Consider the following 19,179-nt stretch of genomic DNA (forward strand, 5'->3'; position numbering starts at 1 on the left):
TGTTTCTCATCCCCAAAATAGATTAGTCTATATTGCCAAAGTAAGCAATTGTCTTGAATTTCCTAAGTGTTAGAAAGACAAAATTAGAGTGTTGTTCAAAAATAATTGACTCCCTGATCTCCCCCCCCCCGCCCATAATCTAAATTTGTTTTACTTTGTAAAAACTTTAAAATTAGGTCCTGTTACTATTTTATATTTTTTTTAATGTTTCCCTCTCTTCATTTGCATGGAATGTTTATTGGTCCAGGCTCCTCACAGCCACAGAGCAGCTACCTAGCCTGATGTCCCAAGAGTCACTTCCACACCCAGAATGCTGGGTTCAAACCTTGGCCTTTCCTCCTTCTGAGTGGTGCTTTGGTGTCTTGGTGTGTAAGATGGGAGCAATGAGCTGGGCATTGGTGGCTTACACCTGTATTCCTAGATATCCAGAAGGCTAAGATGGGAGGATTGAGGGTCAAAGCCAGCCCAGGCAGGATGAGATTCTTATCTCCAATTATCTACCAGAAAAAACAGACAGACACAAAAGCTCAGTGATAGTGCCCAGGCCCTGATTTCAAGCCCCATGACTGCCAAGAAATAATAAATAAATAAATAAATAAATAAATAAATAAATAAATAAATAAATAAATAAATAAATAAATGGAAACAATGATAGTATGAAGCTCATAGAATAGTTCTGAAGATTAAAGCAGTAGCTAGTTCATAGTCTTTGGGATTTAAGGCATACACAGCCAGAAAAGAGGGTAATACATTTTTGAAAGCCAAAGTAATACATAAGAACCCAAGTGTGTAGAGGTCTAAATTTGCTAGAGATGTATCCACACACCCATACCCACACACATCTAAATTAATTAGAACAAGTGCCCATTTATACCTTTCCCAAGGGCTTGGATGTGGAATTCTCTGAAGGCTTAATGTAGATTGCCTTTACCCCAACACAGTCTTAGATATTAAGCCTTATGAATTCCAGGGAATCTGGTGACCTTTATTCCTTTATGAGAAATTCAGGATTATGTTGAGTAGCCATCCAAATAAGAAAGAATGAATGGAGAGCTTATTATGTAGAAGGGCATTATTTGAGCTCTTGATGAGTTATTCAAACCAAGCCCCTGCTAAATGTCTCCATGGTGACCAGCAATGTGATGCCTGACAGTTGGTAGGAATCCAGTAAATATAGATAGATTTTAATGTAGGTTCCTGAAAAATAAAGCAAGCCAAATTTGCTGAGGTTGATTAAGCACTAAAATGAGGTTTAAAAGCCAGGCACCAGTGGCTTATGCCTGTAATCCTAGCTATTCAGGAGGCTGAGAGGATAAAAGTTCAAAGCCGACCTGGGCAGGAAAGTCCACGAGACTTATCTCCAATTAATCCCAGAAAAAGCCAGAAGTGGCACTGTGGCCCAAGTGGTAGCGTTTTAACTTGAGCAAAAAGAGCCCAGGGACAGTGCCCAGACCCAGAGTTCAAGCCCCAGAACCAGCAGGGGGGGGAAACATTTTAAATAACAAGGAACATTTGAAAAGGATGATGGCCACATTTCCCCCCCTAGAACCTTATTTTCAGCTTTCATAGAAAACTTAGTTTGTACCTACAATCTGTAAGGCACAGATGAGCATTTTATATAACATAGAAACCCTTATTTAAAATGCCTTGTTGCTGGACACCAGTAGCTCACACCTGTAATACTAGCTACTCAGGAGGCTGAGATCTGAGGATCACAATTCAATGCCAGCCCAGGCAGGAAAGTCCATGAGACTTTTATCTCCAATTAACCACCAAAAAACCAGAAGTAGTGCTGTGTGTGGCTCAAGTGTTTGCCTTGAGCTGAAGAGCTCAGGGACAGCACCCAGGCCCAGAATTCAAGCCCCACAACTCCCACCTCCCCCCCATCCCCCCCCAAAAAAGCCTTGTATTTTTTGCATTCCACTTCTTAGTTTATAAATCTTTGTACAGATTGATGGAAATAATTATTTTATAACTTACTATGAACTTGGAGCTATGTTAAATGCTTTACCTATATCGTTTTAAGAGTCAGTCAACTCCTACTTTATAGCTTTCCTTATGCCTGTTTTACTCAAGGATACAAGGAAGTAAGTTAAGTGACTTTTCCCAGATTATAGCATCCCTTCAATTTAAACCCAGACTGCCCTATGTCAGAGTGGGCCGTAGGGCATATTATGCACAAAAAGACTTGACACGTAAGATGAGCAAGAACAAAACCAGAAATATGCTGCAGGCCTTCTCCAAGTCCAGTCCTGCATCATCCCTCCATTTCATTGGCCAGAAAAAATCCTCCATTTAACCACACCAGCCTTGAAAGCATGCCTTCTGCAGACTAGTTTATTACCCATGGATGTTCAGCAGCTCTGGTGTACTTATAAACAAGACACTTTATTATACTGCCTAGGCGTTTAACAATATCTAATTCACTCAGCAAATGTAACAACACACTGCTGTTAGGCCCAGTTAGAGGAAGGCCTTCTGGAGTGGAATACTCCGAAGCCCAGCCACTGCATGGGCTGAGACGGATACCAGACCCTTTCGTCTCTTCAGAATCTGCTTAGGCCCAGGCTCCCACCTGCCCAGTAACCTGCAGCTCTCTGCTTTTCTGCAGTCATCCACATCATTGTCCCTGGCCCAAATGATTTGTAGAATATGCAAAGTCTTCATTTAAGTTTGGAAAACCAACCAGCGCTGGCTCCACTGGAAAATTGGAACCTACATCCTTAGCTGGTGCTGTGGTGTGTGGTGACATGGAAAGAATTGCTTTGGCTGCAGTGCCATGACCTGGACCTAAGTCCATGTCAGCCACCTCAGTGCCATCCACCTGGCACTGATGTGAGGAACATCAAGGCTCGCTTATGGAACAAGTGGTCACTCATACCTTCCGTCTTCTCCAGCAGCCATGGTCACAGCGATGACCATTTGGTATGGCTTGAGAAACTCTATCAAGAGCTCAAATAATTCATTTATTAATAATGAGCTTTTCATTCACCCTCATTTGTATGGCTATTCAACATCTTAAACAAATGAGAGCTGGAGTCCACAGATTATTTTAGTGGTCAGAAGGAAAAGAAAATGAGCCCCATGGACATAGTGGTGAACCTGTTTGCCCTCAGTGTGACTTTTAATTTCCTCCTTTTTCTTTCTTTCTTTCTTTCTTTCTTTCTTTCTTTCTTTCTTTCTTTCTTTCTTTCTTTCTTTCTTCTTCTTTCTTTCTTTCTTTCTTTCTTTCTTTCTTTCTTTCTTTCTCTCTCTCTCTCTCTCTTTCTCTCTCTTTCTTTCTCTTTCCTTCCTTCTTTCTTTCCTTGTTTCTCTTTCTCTCTCTTTCTCTCTCCCTCCCTCCTTTTTTCTTCTTTTCCTTTCTTTTCTTTTTTTGCTAGTCCTGGGGCTTGAACTCTGGGCCTGAGTGCTGTCCCTGAGCTCCTTTTGCTCAAGGCTAGCACTCTACCACTTGAGCTACAATGCCACTTCTGGCTTTTTCTGTGATTAACTGGAGATAAGAGTCTCATGGACTTTACTGTCTGGGCTGTCTTTGAACCACAATTCTCAGATCTCAGCCTCCTGAGTAGCTAGGATTACAAGCATGAGCCACCATCGACCGGCTATTAATTTCTTTTATTAGTGTATTTGACCCTGTCATTACATCAAATTCCTATCTTCTTAAATAACCTGAAAAGCTTTTTCCCACTAAACAACTCTTTATGTTTAATTATGTAAAGTAGATTTGTGGTATAAATATGACCATAGTTTATATAAATCCACAAAGCTTGGAGAATTAAATCCACACTGGTCCATAATTAAGCACTGCTTTCTGCCGTTTCTTTTATAGTTTGTAATAGTCAGTGACCCTATTTCCAGTGCACAGTAGCAACATATGAATAATAGCTACCATATATTAGATGGCACAGATACAGAACAGTTAAATCATTACATACATTTCTGTTGGATAGCACTGTACTGATCAACATGTAAGGCTCTGCTCTACCTAAAAACTCGATGCTAGGCTGCTGGTATGGCTGTGTGGTAAGTGCAATGGTAGAGTGCTTGCCTCATATGCACAAAGCCTTGGGTTTAGTCCCCAGCATCATGGCAAAAATCAAAACAAGACAAAAACCTGATGCAGAGCAAGTCTAGTTTAAAGAGATTTACTGAGCACACATTAGATGTCTTTTGGAATCTGTGGATCAAATAGTAAATTAAGTTTAGCTTTGAGATGATTAATATATACTCAGAACCTTCCAGCCACCTTTGTTTCTGTCTGTCTTCTACCCATCACCCACACTTAGTAAGCAGTACCAGAATAGAGAAAAGAAACAGGAAGGAAATTCGTCTGTGTATATAATTAAATGCTAATGTTTTTTCCCTTCTGTCTTTTCAGGTCCTTGAGGCCACCCGGGTTAATAGAAGAAAGAGTGCTCTGGCCTTGCGCTGGGAGGCAGGGATCTATGCCAACCAGGAGGAAGAGGACAACGAGTAAACTTTCAGCCCAGGAAACTTCTTTGGTGCTTGGGATACCAAGAAACCGAGACATGATCAAATCAAAGCATTTTAATGGACTCTTTATTAAAATGCACACAAACTCAGCAATCCTTATGTAGATCAGAAGCTGCAATACATAATAATGAAAAAAATAATCATCCAAAAGGAAGTCAATCCACCCATCAAACTCTTGAGACCTAGGAATCAGCAGAGAAAGGATTTCTTTGTGACTCAAGAAGAAACCTCTGGATTGGGCCCCGTCCACAATTGATCCAAAAGGACAGAGACATCACAAGCAAATCAATCTAATTGCTGCCGGCAGAACTGAGACCAGCCTGGCAGGGTAAAGACAGAGAACAATGGCAAAAGGCCACCAGGAGGGCAGTAGGTCCCCAGCTGGTGTAGTCGACATGGTGTAGGCCATTTCTCTGTTTCTTTCTGACCCTTGCTCTTGACACCAGAGGTGTTGGGTTGACTCCATTTTCTCCAGCAGCCATAAAATGTGTTTCTCTCCATCATGCCCAAGAGGCAGTTATGATTCAATCTCAACTTGCATTTAATTATTTCTAATTGGGAGCAATGAATGGTTTCAGCACATAAAATCTATACCAGGAGGCTGAGAAAGGTGGAGGAGAAAGCCAAACCAAATGGATTATTTTAGCTTTAGGATCTTTCGTGTCTGCATTTACTATTGACTGATCTGCAGTTTAGAACACATTTCCATAGTTTTGTTTCTTCATAGGAAAACTATATTTAGTGGGCAACATCTATTTTTATGATGGGATGGGGGAAATAGAAACATGGGTAAAATCTATACACACTGAACAGCTTGGTTCAAGATGGCAGGGGTATTTTTAGAGTGGCAATAATTGAAGAAAAAAAGGGGGGAAACTCTGCCTTGGAGAGGTAGATGGCCAGAAGTAAAGAGGTGTTTATAGCTATTTTGTATTATAAAGTGGGCCGTAGAAGTAGTAGGGAGGAAGGATCAGTTGTTTGGGATCTATCAGAAAGGAAGTATGTAAATGTCATGGAAGTAGAGAGAGAAAAATGGAGGGAGGGGGAAAGATTGGGAAAATAAGAAAGTAAGAGATTATTTTTGCTGAGCAACCAGTGTTTTTCAGAACGATAAAGAGAAAACTATAGAATAGAAATTTAAGTGCAGGCTTGGAATCAGCTACAAATCCTAAAGATGGTGTGTGTGTGTGTGTGTGTGTGTGTGTGTGTGTGTGTGTGTGTGTGTGTGTGTGTGTGTGTGTGTGTGTGTGTGTGTGTGTACACACGTACACCTTTGTGTGTTTGTGTGGAGTGCGTTCAGGAATAAGAGGGTGTGTGTGTGTGTGATAGAGAGAGAGAGAGAGAGAAAATTCCAGATTGATCGTGACATAGGGGTGTACAGTTATTTCCTCCAAAGCTGTCTACTAGCTTCAGGAGCAAGTGAGAATTTCTTTTTTATGAAAAGGGATATAATGGCACTGAGCTGATGCAGTATTTATAATATTAAGTTGACCTAACATGGTATTTGCATGAGTCACAATTGCAGAGTTTTGAGCAGTTTTGTAACTTGACATTTAGGAACGTATCCTATTTATTCCATGCTTTATATTCATGCTTAGTCTACTAGAGAGGATGCCAGCTTTACTTGTTCTGTCTTTTAAAGCAATATTATAAGGGCGTTCACTTAACTGGGTGCCCTAAAGTTCTGGATGAGAAATGTTCTATTTCTGATCACGAGGGGGAATAAATACCTAACAAGCCTTCATTATTTTTCCTTTGTTTTAAAACTATGGCTTAAGAAAAGCAATAATTAAATTAGACCTCACTGTAATTCATTTGTTTTCATAGTATGTCATAAACTGTAATATGTTATTCAAATAAGTTGCAATTCCACAAAACGTATATGTAGTGCTATACACATTATGTTGCTTTTTTTTATTAGACGAGTGTTGACTTCGGGTGGGGGAGAAAGCGTATTCGCAGACCAGTGGTGGACACAAGATCAAAAGATGGGAGTGTATAATCCTTTAAAATGGTCCAGGGAGACTGAAATAAAGAGCCAAACTTTGCAGATGATAGCTAAAGTAGCACATGGCAACTTTTAGATGATTTATCATCCTTCCAGCCTGAAGGTGGAAGGTGGACCAGTCAACAGAATATTAGCCATTGATGACACAAAGCAAATAAGTTCCCTGCTGTAAGGAATCCATTTTTTAGTGGTGGAGGCTGCTCTAGAGACAAACATTCCCAGAAAAAATGGCATCTTGTCTGGAGGCAGATCGGAACTCCTGCTTCCTCAGAGTGTCTGAGAAAGGAGGACCATTTTTGTCTATGAATTTCCAGTTGGAGGTTCCAGATGTCTGGACTGAGGTCCTGATGAGGAGAGGTGTTCCCAAGAGAGACACATCAGTATAAGAACAGAGGAGGCAACAGCATCCTAGCCACAGGCACAGCACCTGTTAGATGGCTAGAGAGTAGTCTGGTTCTGTGGGTTGCCTTGTGTGGAGGCTTCGTGTTTTCTGAAAGGATCTACTTGGGACTGTAGACATGGAGTTTTGTTTCTGTTTGGAAGGGGCTATAAACTCATGGGAGGAAATCCATGGTTGTGGAGAAGATAGTTTACAGCCAAGAGGAAAGCTTAGGTCACAAAACTCTGGCAGTCACTTGGTAAGGCAGATGATTAAGTACACTTGACTACAGTTGATTGTCTTCCTTAAGGAATAACAGTTTCAGAGCTGGAGTCTTTTGGGCCACACTGCAGGTATAGATGAGGAAATCAATTTGGTTTCTGTGAATTTTAACTATGAGTTCCTCTACTACCATCTTTTGGAGTTCTCCTACATGCCTTCGGACTACTTTCTAATTTCCTTACCCACCTCACTGATAATCCTGTAAATTACAGTTCCCTAGGGCATGCCAGACTTTCTCTGTGCTCTTGAGTTTTACTCATTCAAGAAACACCAGGCCGCCACTTTGGACACAGCACTGTGCTAGGCTCTAGGATCCTGCAGGAGCCCCTGTAATCTTTTAAACATAGCGCAAGGAACCCTGGTGGAAGGTCATTCCTGCCTCATGAACCAAGAGGAAGAGGCTCATGAGCAACTTTGCCTCTGAAGCTCTGTCCACCCTCAACCAGCACACATTGATAACAGATGTTTAGATTCTTAGTGATATTAAAAACCTTCCTGAAAGTGTCCCATGCTGCTGCATTTATAGACATACACTTTCCTCTGAAGTGGACTAAGTACTGACAGGCCTTGGCTTTCTCATGCAGAAATTATGGAAACGGGGTCTGTCCATGGTAGGAGGTCTACTTGGATGGCACATGTAATTTCCTTGCCTCTGTGTACCCATGCATGCTGCCCACCCTCAGCCATGGCATAGAAGCAGTATATAGACCAGTGTCCACACACACACACACACACACACACCACACAAAGCATAACAAGGGACACTAAAACAGTGTTGACTCTTATCTCTAAAGACATTTTTTTTCCAGTTGAAGGATGAACTTAACTTAAGCATATATTGAAAAAAAAAATAGCCTAAGTGTTTAGAGATGGTGAATATATCCAGTTTTAGTTTCAAAACCAATTTCCTGAATTCTAAGTATTCAGTAAGCTGCCAATTTTGATCTTGTGTTGCTCTTTACCCACATGAGTTTTTTTTCTTTGTTTCTTTTTATTATTATTATTAATTAGAGGAGGGTGTGGGGGAGGGGGAAGCAGCAATACTGTGTTTAAAAATTATAATCTGTATCTGGCTTTCCTGTGTATGTTAACCACTTAAATGTTATTATTATCCTGCTTTGGTTTTATAGTGATTGTGAAGCATTCGATGCAAGTATACAGTTATTTTCTCATTAAAACCCGATGTGTGTGTTGCATTTTTTTAATAAAGGATGGCTACTTGTTTGACTGTGGGAGGCAGTTGAAAGGTTGGGCACATTGTGCATGGTATACCCATGGCTTCTACCTCTCCATCGTGGCAGTTCCTCACATGGAACAAAAGAACAATCCTGAGAGTAGCAGACTGATCCCAGTATCCTATTCTCAGTGTCTATAGGCCGTGACAACCCAGAAACTTCTGATGGGACTATCAGAAATGAGACTAGTGCCTCTTGATATGTTTTTTGTTTGGTCATTTGTGAGGCTTGAGCTCAGTACCTGGGTGCTGCCCCTGAGCTTTTACACTCAAAGCTAGTGCTCTACGACTTTGAGCCACAGCACCACTTCCAATCAGGCTGGTTTTGAACCACAGTCCTCATAATCTCAGGCTCCTAAGTAGCTAGGATTATAGGTGTGAGCCACCAGTGCCTGGCTTTATTTTTTATTACATTTTGAGGATCTGTATTCAGACTTTAAAGGACAAATAACACAGAATCATCAGGAAACTCCCCAGTCTTTGCCTCTCCTTTCATATTCTCTGTCAGTCTCCAGCCCCTGAACCTTGGCTCCTCTTGTACTTTCTTGCTGATTCTACTTTGATTCTCCAGGTTTCCTCCCGCGCCACCCCCCCCCCCCCCAGATTTCCAGCCATATTTCATTGAACTACTGAAGATGTCCTATGGCACCCTGCCATGAATGGCATCTTCCAGTCCTTAGGTGGTAAAGAATTCTGAATTGGAGAGGCTGAATGCAGTTGACAGTGATCTTTGAACCCCCTCTCCCAATCCATGGGTCCCCATATCTGGATGCAACCAACTGCCAATTGAAATTTTTCAGAAAAATTTCCATTGAGCCTAGGTAGACTCCCCCCCCCCCCACCCGTCATTTCCTAAACGAAATGGTGAGCAGAATGAACCAGTCATCCCTATTGCCCAAAGAGAATGGGAAGTGACTGCAAATTAGCTGAGGGAACTGTGTTAAAATTAAGTTATGGTGAGGTTAGAGGTGCTGGGTTGCAGAGTGAAGATACAAGGTGACTGGAGCAAAGCCAGACTGGGCAAGAGATGAGCCTGAGGCTCAATAACACCCGTGCTGTGACCCGTGCCAGGTTAGGGACCTGGTACCTGGGTCCCGGCCCTGCCCCACAGAATCCAGTGGCTCCAGCTGCACTCACGGGACCCTGCTCAGGCTCTCATGACCTTTGGGAAGGTGGCCGTGTATTTGTGGAAGGGGCGGAGTCTTCTACACCATGATGTGATGCCAGAGAACCTGGTACTTAATGCATCCTTGACATTTCCTTCCAGGTTGTTGACATGGAACAGCGGGTGAGACAACTTGTCAGCAGAACAGTTCTACATAGAGTGTCACAGGTAAGGGCTCCCAAAGGGCCTTTCCAGAAAGCCAAGCCTTGTGAGATAGAAGGGTCAGCCATGAGAGGCATTTGAACTTGGCCTAGAACCAGCATCAGTGGGTAGAAACTACTAGGTGGGGCATAGGGAAAACATAGTTCACGGCGTACCTTCATCAGTGCCAAAAACAACACGTTGGAGAGATACACTCGAGAAGCAATGTGGGCAGAGTCTCGTGTCCAAAACAAATTTCAGGTATCCAGGGAGCCCTTTACCTACAAGAAGGTTGGCCAAGACTTTGTAGTGGCCTCAGAACTTCTCTAGCAGCAGTTTGTGTGCGTCAGGAAGGCAAACAACGCAGGTGAGAGTGCACTAGCTTTTCCCAGTGTAAAACAAATCAGTGCAATTGGGAAAAATACAACTTTCAACTGTCAATAGGCACCAGAAAGTTTCAGTAAACCCATGTTCCATGTGCAGGGGTGGGGGGAGGGAGGGGAAGTCCTTTAGTGCAAGCTGTAGCCTTAGTGGCTATCCAAGAGTGTACACCTCAGGAAAGTCTTGGGTAAATAGCAAATGTGGGAAATCACAGTCAGTGTGATACATGTGAAAAATTATTCAGGAATGACCTAACTCTTTAAAAATTATTGCTTTGGGGCTGGGAAGGTGGCTCAGTGGTAGAGCGCTTGCCTTGCATACCTGAGGCCCTGGGTTCGGTTCCTCAGCACCACATAAGCAAAAAGAAAAAAGCCGGATGTGGCGCTGTGACTCAAGAGGTAGAGCGCTAGCCTTGAGCTGAAGAGCTGAGGGACAGCGCCCAGGCCCAGAGTTCAGGCCCCACGACCGGACCAAAAAAATAAAAATTATTGCTTTTGTAAAGGTGATGTGCAGAGGGATTACAGTTAAGTTACATAAGTCAGGTAAAGAATACATTTCTTTTTGGACAATGTCTCCCCTTCCCTCCCTCTCTCACAGTTTTTTCCTCCTGTCCACATCCACAAGCTGTAGAGTTCATTTTCAACATGTTGTCTAGTCAGTACCACTGCTCATTTGTTCACCCTTTATCCTCCATTTCTGTGAGTAACAACCTCAAGGAGGATGTTGATGGGATTGGAGGGGGGGGGGGGGCGTTGAACTGGAGCCTGGGCATTGTCCCTGGGCTCTTGCTCTCTACCACTTTGAGCCACAGCACCTCTTCTGGTTTTCTGGTGGTTAATTGGAGTCAAGAGCCTCATGGACTTTCCTGCTATCCAGTAACCAATTCGGAGATTGTTCTTGCTTTTTACTAAATATCTTATCACTTGGCTCTTGTGTTCAGAGAACATGCAATTAATTTTGTGGCACCCACCCATATGGAAATCCTTTACTGTAGCTCTACCCTCATTATACACTAAAGAGTTCACACTGGAACAGTCTTGAGTCCACTGAGTATGGGAAATCCTTCAGGCATAACAAAGCTTTAACATTGTTACACATCAGTGAGTTCACAGTGGAAAAAAGCTTTGAATGCCATGAATGTGTGAAGTCCTTTACCTTTAGCTCCAATCGCTGAAACACCAGAATGTTCACACGGCAAGACTGTTTTATAACACAGCCTGTTGTGCACTGTGATATATCCCTGCCTAATGTTCAGTTCTGCTGGGTGCTGTGGCTTGGTGGGAGTTGTCACGGGGGGGGGGGAGGGGGGGGCAGAGGGACTCAACACTTAATTTCCTATGTGTCTGTGTTTGTAGATAGAGTCTTGAAGAAAGTAAATATAGTTGGATGAGAACATAAGAGTGCAACACTAGGGCTGGGAAGGTGGCTCAGTGGTAGAGTGCTTGCCTTGCATGCATGAAGCCCTGGGTTCAATTCCTCAGTACTACATTTACAGAAAAAGCCGGAAGTGGCGCTGTGGCTCAAGTGGTAGAGCACTAGCCTTGAGCAAAAACAAGCTCAGAGACAGTGCCCAGGTCCAGAGTTCAAGCCCCAGGACTGGGGGGGGGGGGGCAGGGAGGAAAGAGTGGAACACTAATCCAATATTACAGGTGTTCTTGTAAGAGACACCAGAGTATTCTTCACATTTACAGAACAAAGACAATCCATCAACCCAAGAAGATGCAAGTGAGGGCAAGCACATACACCAGAACCTGATCATGCTGCTGTCCCAAACTTAGAATTTCACCACCTAGGACTGTGATCAAATAATTTTCTTAGCTGGGCACTAGTGCTCACACATGAAATCCTAGCTACTCAGGAGGCTGACATCTGAGGACCAAGGTTCAAAGACAGCCCAACAGGAAAGTCCATGTGAGACTCTTATCCAATTAACCACTCAAAGACCAGAAGTGGTGCTGTGGTTCTAAGTGGTAGACAACTAACCTTGTGCCAAAGAGCTTGGGGACAATGCCCAAGCCCTGAGTTCAAGCCCCACAACCAACACACACAATATATAAGCCAACAAAATCACAGTGATGATTGTCCAACTCCAAATTTACTTTAAAAATCATTAAAATCTTACATTTGAAAAGGACATATCATTATCTAAATTATCCCATAGTAAAGCTCTTGGGAAGAAGAGGAGATAGGCCAGTGGGGTGAGTCAGAAAACAAAGGCAGCAGAATGAGTGTTTACAGAAAGAGGCAAAAAAGGCTACACAGCTTCATACAGAAGAACATGAGAGGGAAAGAGGCCTCCCCACGCACATGGCCTCCAGCCTGTTGGCTAAGAAGGAAGCATGCCTTTACTCTCTGGATGCCTGTCAGGAGCCAGAGACAGGGCTGCTGTGGTGGGCTATGGACTCAGGGTCCTGAATCTGATGGGCTTACTTAAGTGTTAAAGTGCGTACATCGATGTGCTGAATGCTCGGGTTGTGAAAACCCCACTGTGAAGGAGTTCACTACAGGGGATGGCACAAGAAGCCCACGACAGTCCAGCCAGAAGTGATCTTTTCAAGATTCTTACTGAGCAGGCTTTTAACAGCAAACAGGCTCTCAGTGGAGATGGATGGGTACTCTGTCTATTTCCCCTCCTTCTCGTTTGTGGCAAAGAGATGGTTTGGAACAGGTAGAACAGGAAGATTAGTTGGAAGCATTGGCCATTCACGATGGGATTCTTGGGTTGTGAGAAACTCCATTATCCCTCTCTGCACATTCCCGATCACAAATTCAGACTCACGCTGGGGACACAGAGAACAAATGGGGAATTGGGAGTGAGACTTGCAAAGGTTTTTGCTGTTTTACATGCTGGAAAGAATGAAGTCTAGGAAATGCCTAGAGGAGATGCCACACTGATGATTTCTGAGTGTTGCCTGAGCATTCAGGTGTTATCTCTGGGAGGAAGCATAATCGCACAGTGCAGATGGTGGTATTCTGCCATGGTACTGTGATCTCCATGTCGACTAACCTGGTTGGGAGAGTTCTTCAGATTTTTCAAGTTCACAAATGGTAGACTTGAAACAACTGGAAAACAAAATTCACAAATCTCCCTTCCATTGTTTTGTCTCTGCCCACTCATTTCAAGAACATTCTGTCTTTTGGTAGCCTCTGGTTGCTAACATCATTATACCTATGAAGAGCTTGATGGGGCACCATGTTACCTGGAATGCTTCTTAGACACAGATGAAGCCTGCAGGTCTACTCTGCAGGTCTGCTCTGGAGAGCAGCCTGAGAATTTTCTAACAAGTTCCCTGGAGATGCTACCCTGCTTACATAAAGGCCTCACTTTGGGAATCACTGGTCTGAAATATAAGGAATAGATCTGAGCAAACCACTGGGAAAGTGCACTGGGGATTCAGCACAGTATGGCAGCTCACTGGCTGACCGACCTCATGCAGGCTCATGCATGAGACCTTGGATTTGATCTCCCCCACTGCAAAACAAACAAACCAAATCTAGGGAACCGATTTGTGGTTTATAAAAGCCACATGTATTTTGAATATTGATGAACATACTCTACTACCCTGTGGGTGTTGTGAAGAAGCACTTAGACTCTACCTAGCTTCTTCAGTTAGGCCCTTTTGATAAGGAATAAGCAAATTAAGAGCAAAATAGAAAAAGAGCAGTATCTACATATGTTCAGACGTTAAGCATAGGGCATGATCAGGGATTTATTTGACCATGGGAAGAAGGCTTTGTGTGTGCATGCATGTGCATGCACACGTACTGGTTCTTAAACTCTGGGTCTTGGCACTGTCCCTGAGCAGCTTTTCCAAGGCTAGTTTCTATCACTTAAAGCACAACACTACTTCTGGCTTTTTGGTGGTTAATTAGAGATAAGAGTCTCACGGACATTTGGGCTGACTTACAACCATGATCCTCAGATTTTAGTCTCTTGAGTAGCTAAGCCACTGGTGTCCAGTGGAAGAAGTTTTCATGGTGTACAATAATGGAAGTTTTGTAGTGCTGGGACTAGTACTCAGGGCTTCACACATGAGGCACTCTAAAACTGAGCCACATACCCCCTCCTCAGTAACCAAGTTTTGATGTCAGGGTCTGAACTGAAACCAGCTCTTGTGCTCAGCTCCCTTTTTAACTTCATGTTGAGTCTTGTCTTTGGCAATAATCAGGTGAAGGATGTTTTCCTTCAATGCTGTGTTTACTAATCATTGAGAGGCCTGCCTGTCCATTGTGTCATAAAGTCAGGAACTGCACAAGAGCAAACAAATCAATGATAATAAATCCCCCCAAAAAGAATGAATCTTTGTTCTTAAGATGATAAGAACTCAAAAGCATCTATCATGCATTATTTTTTTTGCCACAAACCTATTTGTCAGTGACCACCTATCTCCCATATAAGCAAATTCCTGGCATTTTCTGATTGGCTTACTGTAATTGCTTTCTCTGCTGTCTTGCTGCTCAACTGATTGGCTTCCATCTTCCAGTGAGCATTATGTGAATATCATACTTGTGTAATTTTGAGATGAGATGTGAAATAAATAATTCTGAGTTGGCTCAGGGGAGCATTTTACAACTCTTAACTCATGTTAGAATCACCTGCTGAGCTTTGAAACTTATATTTAGTGGTCTGGGCTGGGACTCAGGCATTCCTTTGAAAAAATTATCCCAGGTGATTCTAATGCAGCAGTCTTTAAACAGCCCCCTCCCTTACCTCCAGTACAGTTGTTCCTGACCCTGGTTTCACAGTATCTTAGGATCCACTGGAGGTACTTTCTCTTTAAGTACTAGTGCTTAGGTCTGAACCTGGATATTCACACACTTTTTTTTCTATATATGAATTGGAGCCACAAAATTAATTGCATGTTCTCAGAATTTATTACTGGATAGTCACAAGGTACCAGGAACTTGCAAAGAGGAACTTAAGAAGTAACTTCCCAAAGTGAGCGAGAAGCTCACGGAAACACCTTCCTTGGTCACTGGAAGGATAGAATTCTCTCAACTGTTTTCAGATGACTTTTGGTATTCATCTTTGCCTGCAAGTATGAAATGTGGCCACAAGGTGTCACTGGTCTCTAAAGTAAAAGCAGCTTTGATGGTCATGGGCCTTCCTCTGGGGGCACCAGACTTTCCTCACTTTTCACAGTAGACCAGAATCTCCAGACTGGGGAAAACCACCTTGTACCAATTGCAGATGGCTCACACCTATAATCCTAGCTCCTTAGGATGGCTCACACCTATAATCCTAGCTCTTTAGGAAACTGAGATCTAAGAATCATGATTCAAAGCCAGCCTGGGCAGATAAGTCCATGAGACTATATCTCTCTTGTAACAGTGTCTTAATATAAAAACTTTGTTTCTCCTTTAAAAAATTACAATAATAAAGAAAACTGATAAAAAATAAAATAAAATAATTTTGGAGAAATTTCAAGCCCAGGTTTCTTTGTCTCCCATTGCTGAGGCACAAGGACATGTTTTGTTTCTAGGGCTCAAACCACCATGATACATAGAAAATACCTGAATTCTAAGAATCCCAAAGTCTACTTGTGGTGGTAGGGCTCTGTCAGCAGCTAGTATTCCGGGTGCCTTTCAGCTACCTATGTAGCTGAAATGTCAATGTAGCTTAAATGTTAATATCCTCATCCCTCCCATTCCAAGCCCTACCAAAACATGATGCATATCATGAACCCAATTGTTTTAAACATCTATCTCAAAATCACTCATGAACCCCTAGTTAAAGAGCATTGCTGGGGCTGGGAAGGTGGCTCAGTGGTAGAGTGTTGTCCTGCATGCATGAGGCCACATAAACAGAAAAAAAGCCAGAAGTGGCGCTGTGGCTCAAGTGATTGAGTGCCTGCCTTAAGCTGAAGAGCTGAGGTTACAGCGCCCAGGCCCAGAGTTCAAGCCCCACAACCAATAAAAAAAGAAAGAAAGAAAGAAAGAGCATTGCTTATCTGTAGTACATGTATTTCATAGCTTAAAGCAGCTCTGGAGATAAGCAAGAGTTCAACAGTGAAGTATTAAGAAGAAGCCACACTAAATAACTGGGCAGACAGGTGGAGCAACCATGGAAACCTCCCTCAGGTCACATTGCAAAGCTTGCAACCCAGAGATACTGAACACACAAGCAGCCTCATGATTCTGAAAGTACTCTGGAGAGTGAGACACAGGTAACATGGCTAAGGGACATCCGAACATGGTTTATTTCTGCCTTGGTGTGGTGGTCCGTGTGGGACTCAGCCCCCAAAGAGCCTCCGTTAAGCATGCCAACACCACTCCCGTGACATACAGAAGGTGTGCTGTGTCAGTGAGATTAGGATTGGATAAAGAAGAGTGCCCTCTCCTTTGCGGTAAGATATAGGAGTCTCTGGCTAAGCCAGAGCACTTCCCAGGACTAGGAGGCAGTTTCCCCCTGTCCTCCATCTCTCATCATAACTATTCATCTGGCCATATTCTGCACTGTTGTAACTATGGGAAAGAACAGAGGACAGCGAGGAGTGATATTCAACTTTAATCTGCTTTTTTGGGGGTGGGGAGTGGTCATGGGGCTTGAACTCTGGGCCTGGGTGCTGTCCCTCAGCTCTTCAGCTCAAGGCGAGCACTCTACCACTTGAGCTACAACGCCACTTCCAGTTTTCTGAGTGGTTTATTGGAGATGAGTCCCTTGGACTTCCCTGCCCATGCTGGCTTTGACCATGATCCTCAGATCCCAGCCTCCTGAGTAGCTAGGATTACAGGCATGAGCCACCAGCGTCCTGCTGAACTTTTATTTCTTAATCTTGGTCTGCTATCTGCCTTAGTTCCTGAAGGGGAAAACACACTGTCACTGGAGATCCAGGGAATGAAGCCACCTATGTTTTCAGTAGATGGATTTACTGAATCTTCGTTTCCTAAGGCTGGGCCAGGTCCATAACAGCAAGGGTCTAAAGGTAACAGAACAACAGGAAAGAGAGCTTAAGTCTCTCACTGACTGCTTAGAACTAATCTGGTTTTGGGGTATAGCTCAGTGGGAGAGTTTTTGGGTGTCTCTTGGACAGCCCTGTCTAGGCCTTCCTAACCCAAACCTTCCTCTTTGTCATCTCTCAGTGCAACCTGATTCTTATTCTAGTTCACTCAAGAACAATGCTCACCTGGGAGAAATCTCCAACACAAGTGGCTATCAACCTACTTCTGGTTCCACATCATGATAAGGTCAGACACCTGGTTTCCCTCCCTTGATTACCACATCCCAAAGGAAGGTCCTCAGAGATGGGCCTAAGGATACAGTCAGGGACCTCTGTCAGGACCTGTATGTTGGCTCGATCCCTTCCTGATCTTTTCATTCACAGAGCTGTGGTGATAAAAAGGAGACTTAGAGCTGCTTCCCACAGGAGAGCCTCCCGCATCTTTTCTTCCTCATCTCCTAGATAAAGTCAAGTAGAATAAGCATAAGGTCCAAAGGACTGGGAACATTGATGATTCTGGAAAGTGCTATATTTGACCTCCATTTCTGAGCAACTTTGTGCTTCTTTTGTAATCAATGTGGCCCCAAGTCAGTAGGTGTCAGCACACTAGGATATTAGAATCACCTGCCTCAAAAAAGAAAAACCCATGCTGAAAACCAAGGCCTACCCAGCCCAGAAAGGAGATGCGCTTAACAGAAACACAAAGAGTTGAAATGATCCTGATCTGAATCCAGTCCTCCTACTGACTTCTAGCTCAGCTCAGGCTCACTTTAAAGACTCTTCAGGTTGAGTTGGCAGAAGCCACAGCTTTCCCCACAATTGTTATTTTCCTCCTTCTATTACTTAGGGTAAGGTTGAGGGGTTGGTGTACTGCCAAGTCTTGATTATGATCCTGGATTTAGGGAACCCACAGGGTGGATGCCAACAGAACCAGGTGATGGATTCATCAAGGAGCAGACAAAAGAGAGATGAAAGCATTAATGATACATGGTGAGTGTATCCTCTTTCTGAATGGAAGGGGAAGGGGGAACTTGGTATCATTGCCACAAATCGTGCAGTCCCTTGAACCCACTGTGCTGAGGAGTCATGTGGCTCATTCACTGTGGGAGGAGAATGGTCACTGCCTGTGGGGAAGGCTTCCAGGAATCTGGGGTCAGACTGGAAACACTGTGAGTGATTCAGATCTTTTTCAACAATAAAGGGAGGGTTACCCACCACTGCAAAGCTGGGGAAAGGTTGGGTTTTAGGAAGGAATATTTAGAAAATATTCTCCAGCTCTCCCTGGCCTCTAGATCAAAGCACCAATGTCTCTATTAGCCATTTCTACCAGATTGCATCTGTCTGAAGGGGGCTTCAGCTATGGAAATACAGAAAGGAGAAAGTCAGAAAGAAGCAGGAACGTAAGGAAGAGTTCAGACTCTGGAGTGTGGCTGCCTGAGTTTCATTGTTCATTTGTCCTTTCTAGTCTTCCTACCAGGCTGCTACCTGCCTTCGCAGAGGAGCAAGAATAGGCGCTGAGGGAGAAGACTATGCCCCCTCTCCTCTAGCTAAATGGTACAAGAGAGAGGGCAGTGGGAAGCTCTTGGTGGATTTGACTTGACTCTGAGATGGAGTGTTTTTAAATTGAAAAAAGCTTTAAGTTGCTGGGCACCAGCGTCTCACACCTGTAATCCTAGCTACTCAGGAAGCTGAGATCTAAGGATTGCAGTTCAAAGCCAGCCCAGGCAGGAAAAGCCCATGAGAGTCTTATCTCCAATAAACCACCAGAAAACCAGAAGTGGTGCTGTGGCTCAAGTGGTAGAGTGCTAGTCTTGAGTTAAAGAGCTCAGGGACAGCCCTAGGCCTTTAGTTCAAACCCATGACCAACCCCCTTCCCCGCCCCCCCAAGAAAAAAAAAGTTTTAAGTCTTCAGAAGTGGCATATTCAGCTTTAATAATAGGGAGTGACCCACACTAACCAGCTTGGGGAGGAGCCTGCCTCTAGCAGAGAAGGAGGAAGGAGGTAGGGAGAGAATGGGAGGGGGTAGGGGGAAGGAGAGGAGGAGGAGGAGGAGGAGAACTTGGAGGAGGAGGAGAACTAGGAGGAGGACGACCAGGAAGAGGAAAACACGTAGATAAAGACCCCAACAGCACCACCCACGATGATGACAAAGAC

General features: G+C 43.6%; 1 protein-coding gene across 5 annotated transcripts in view; it reads left to right on the forward strand.

Annotated features, from left to right (window-relative positions):
• The window catches only part of Palm2akap2 (PALM2 and AKAP2 fusion), a 428,099-nt gene extending 419,740 nt beyond the window's left edge, over positions 1 to 8,359 (forward strand). For 4 of the 5 annotated variants that reach the window (XM_070011387.1, XM_070011397.1, XM_070011410.1 and 1 more), the window contains one exon: positions 4,379 to 8,359. In XM_070011387.1, coding sequence (XP_069867488.1) covers positions 4,379 to 4,477 — 99 coding nt within the window. In that variant the 3' untranslated portion in view covers positions 4,478 to 8,359. The remainder of the gene's footprint in view (positions 1 to 4,378) is intronic. The other variant, XM_070011404.1, reaches the window with a different exon arrangement.
• The last annotated feature ends 10,820 nt before the right edge of the window (positions 8,360 to 19,179 follow it).

The sequence above is a fragment of the Dipodomys merriami genome, unplaced genomic scaffold (genome assembly GCF_024711535.1).
Source record: "Dipodomys merriami isolate MVZ:Mamm:240054 unplaced genomic scaffold, mDipMer1.0.p SCAF_11, whole genome shotgun sequence".
In the NCBI taxonomy this organism is placed as follows: Eukaryota; Metazoa; Chordata; class Mammalia; order Rodentia; family Heteromyidae; genus Dipodomys; species Dipodomys merriami.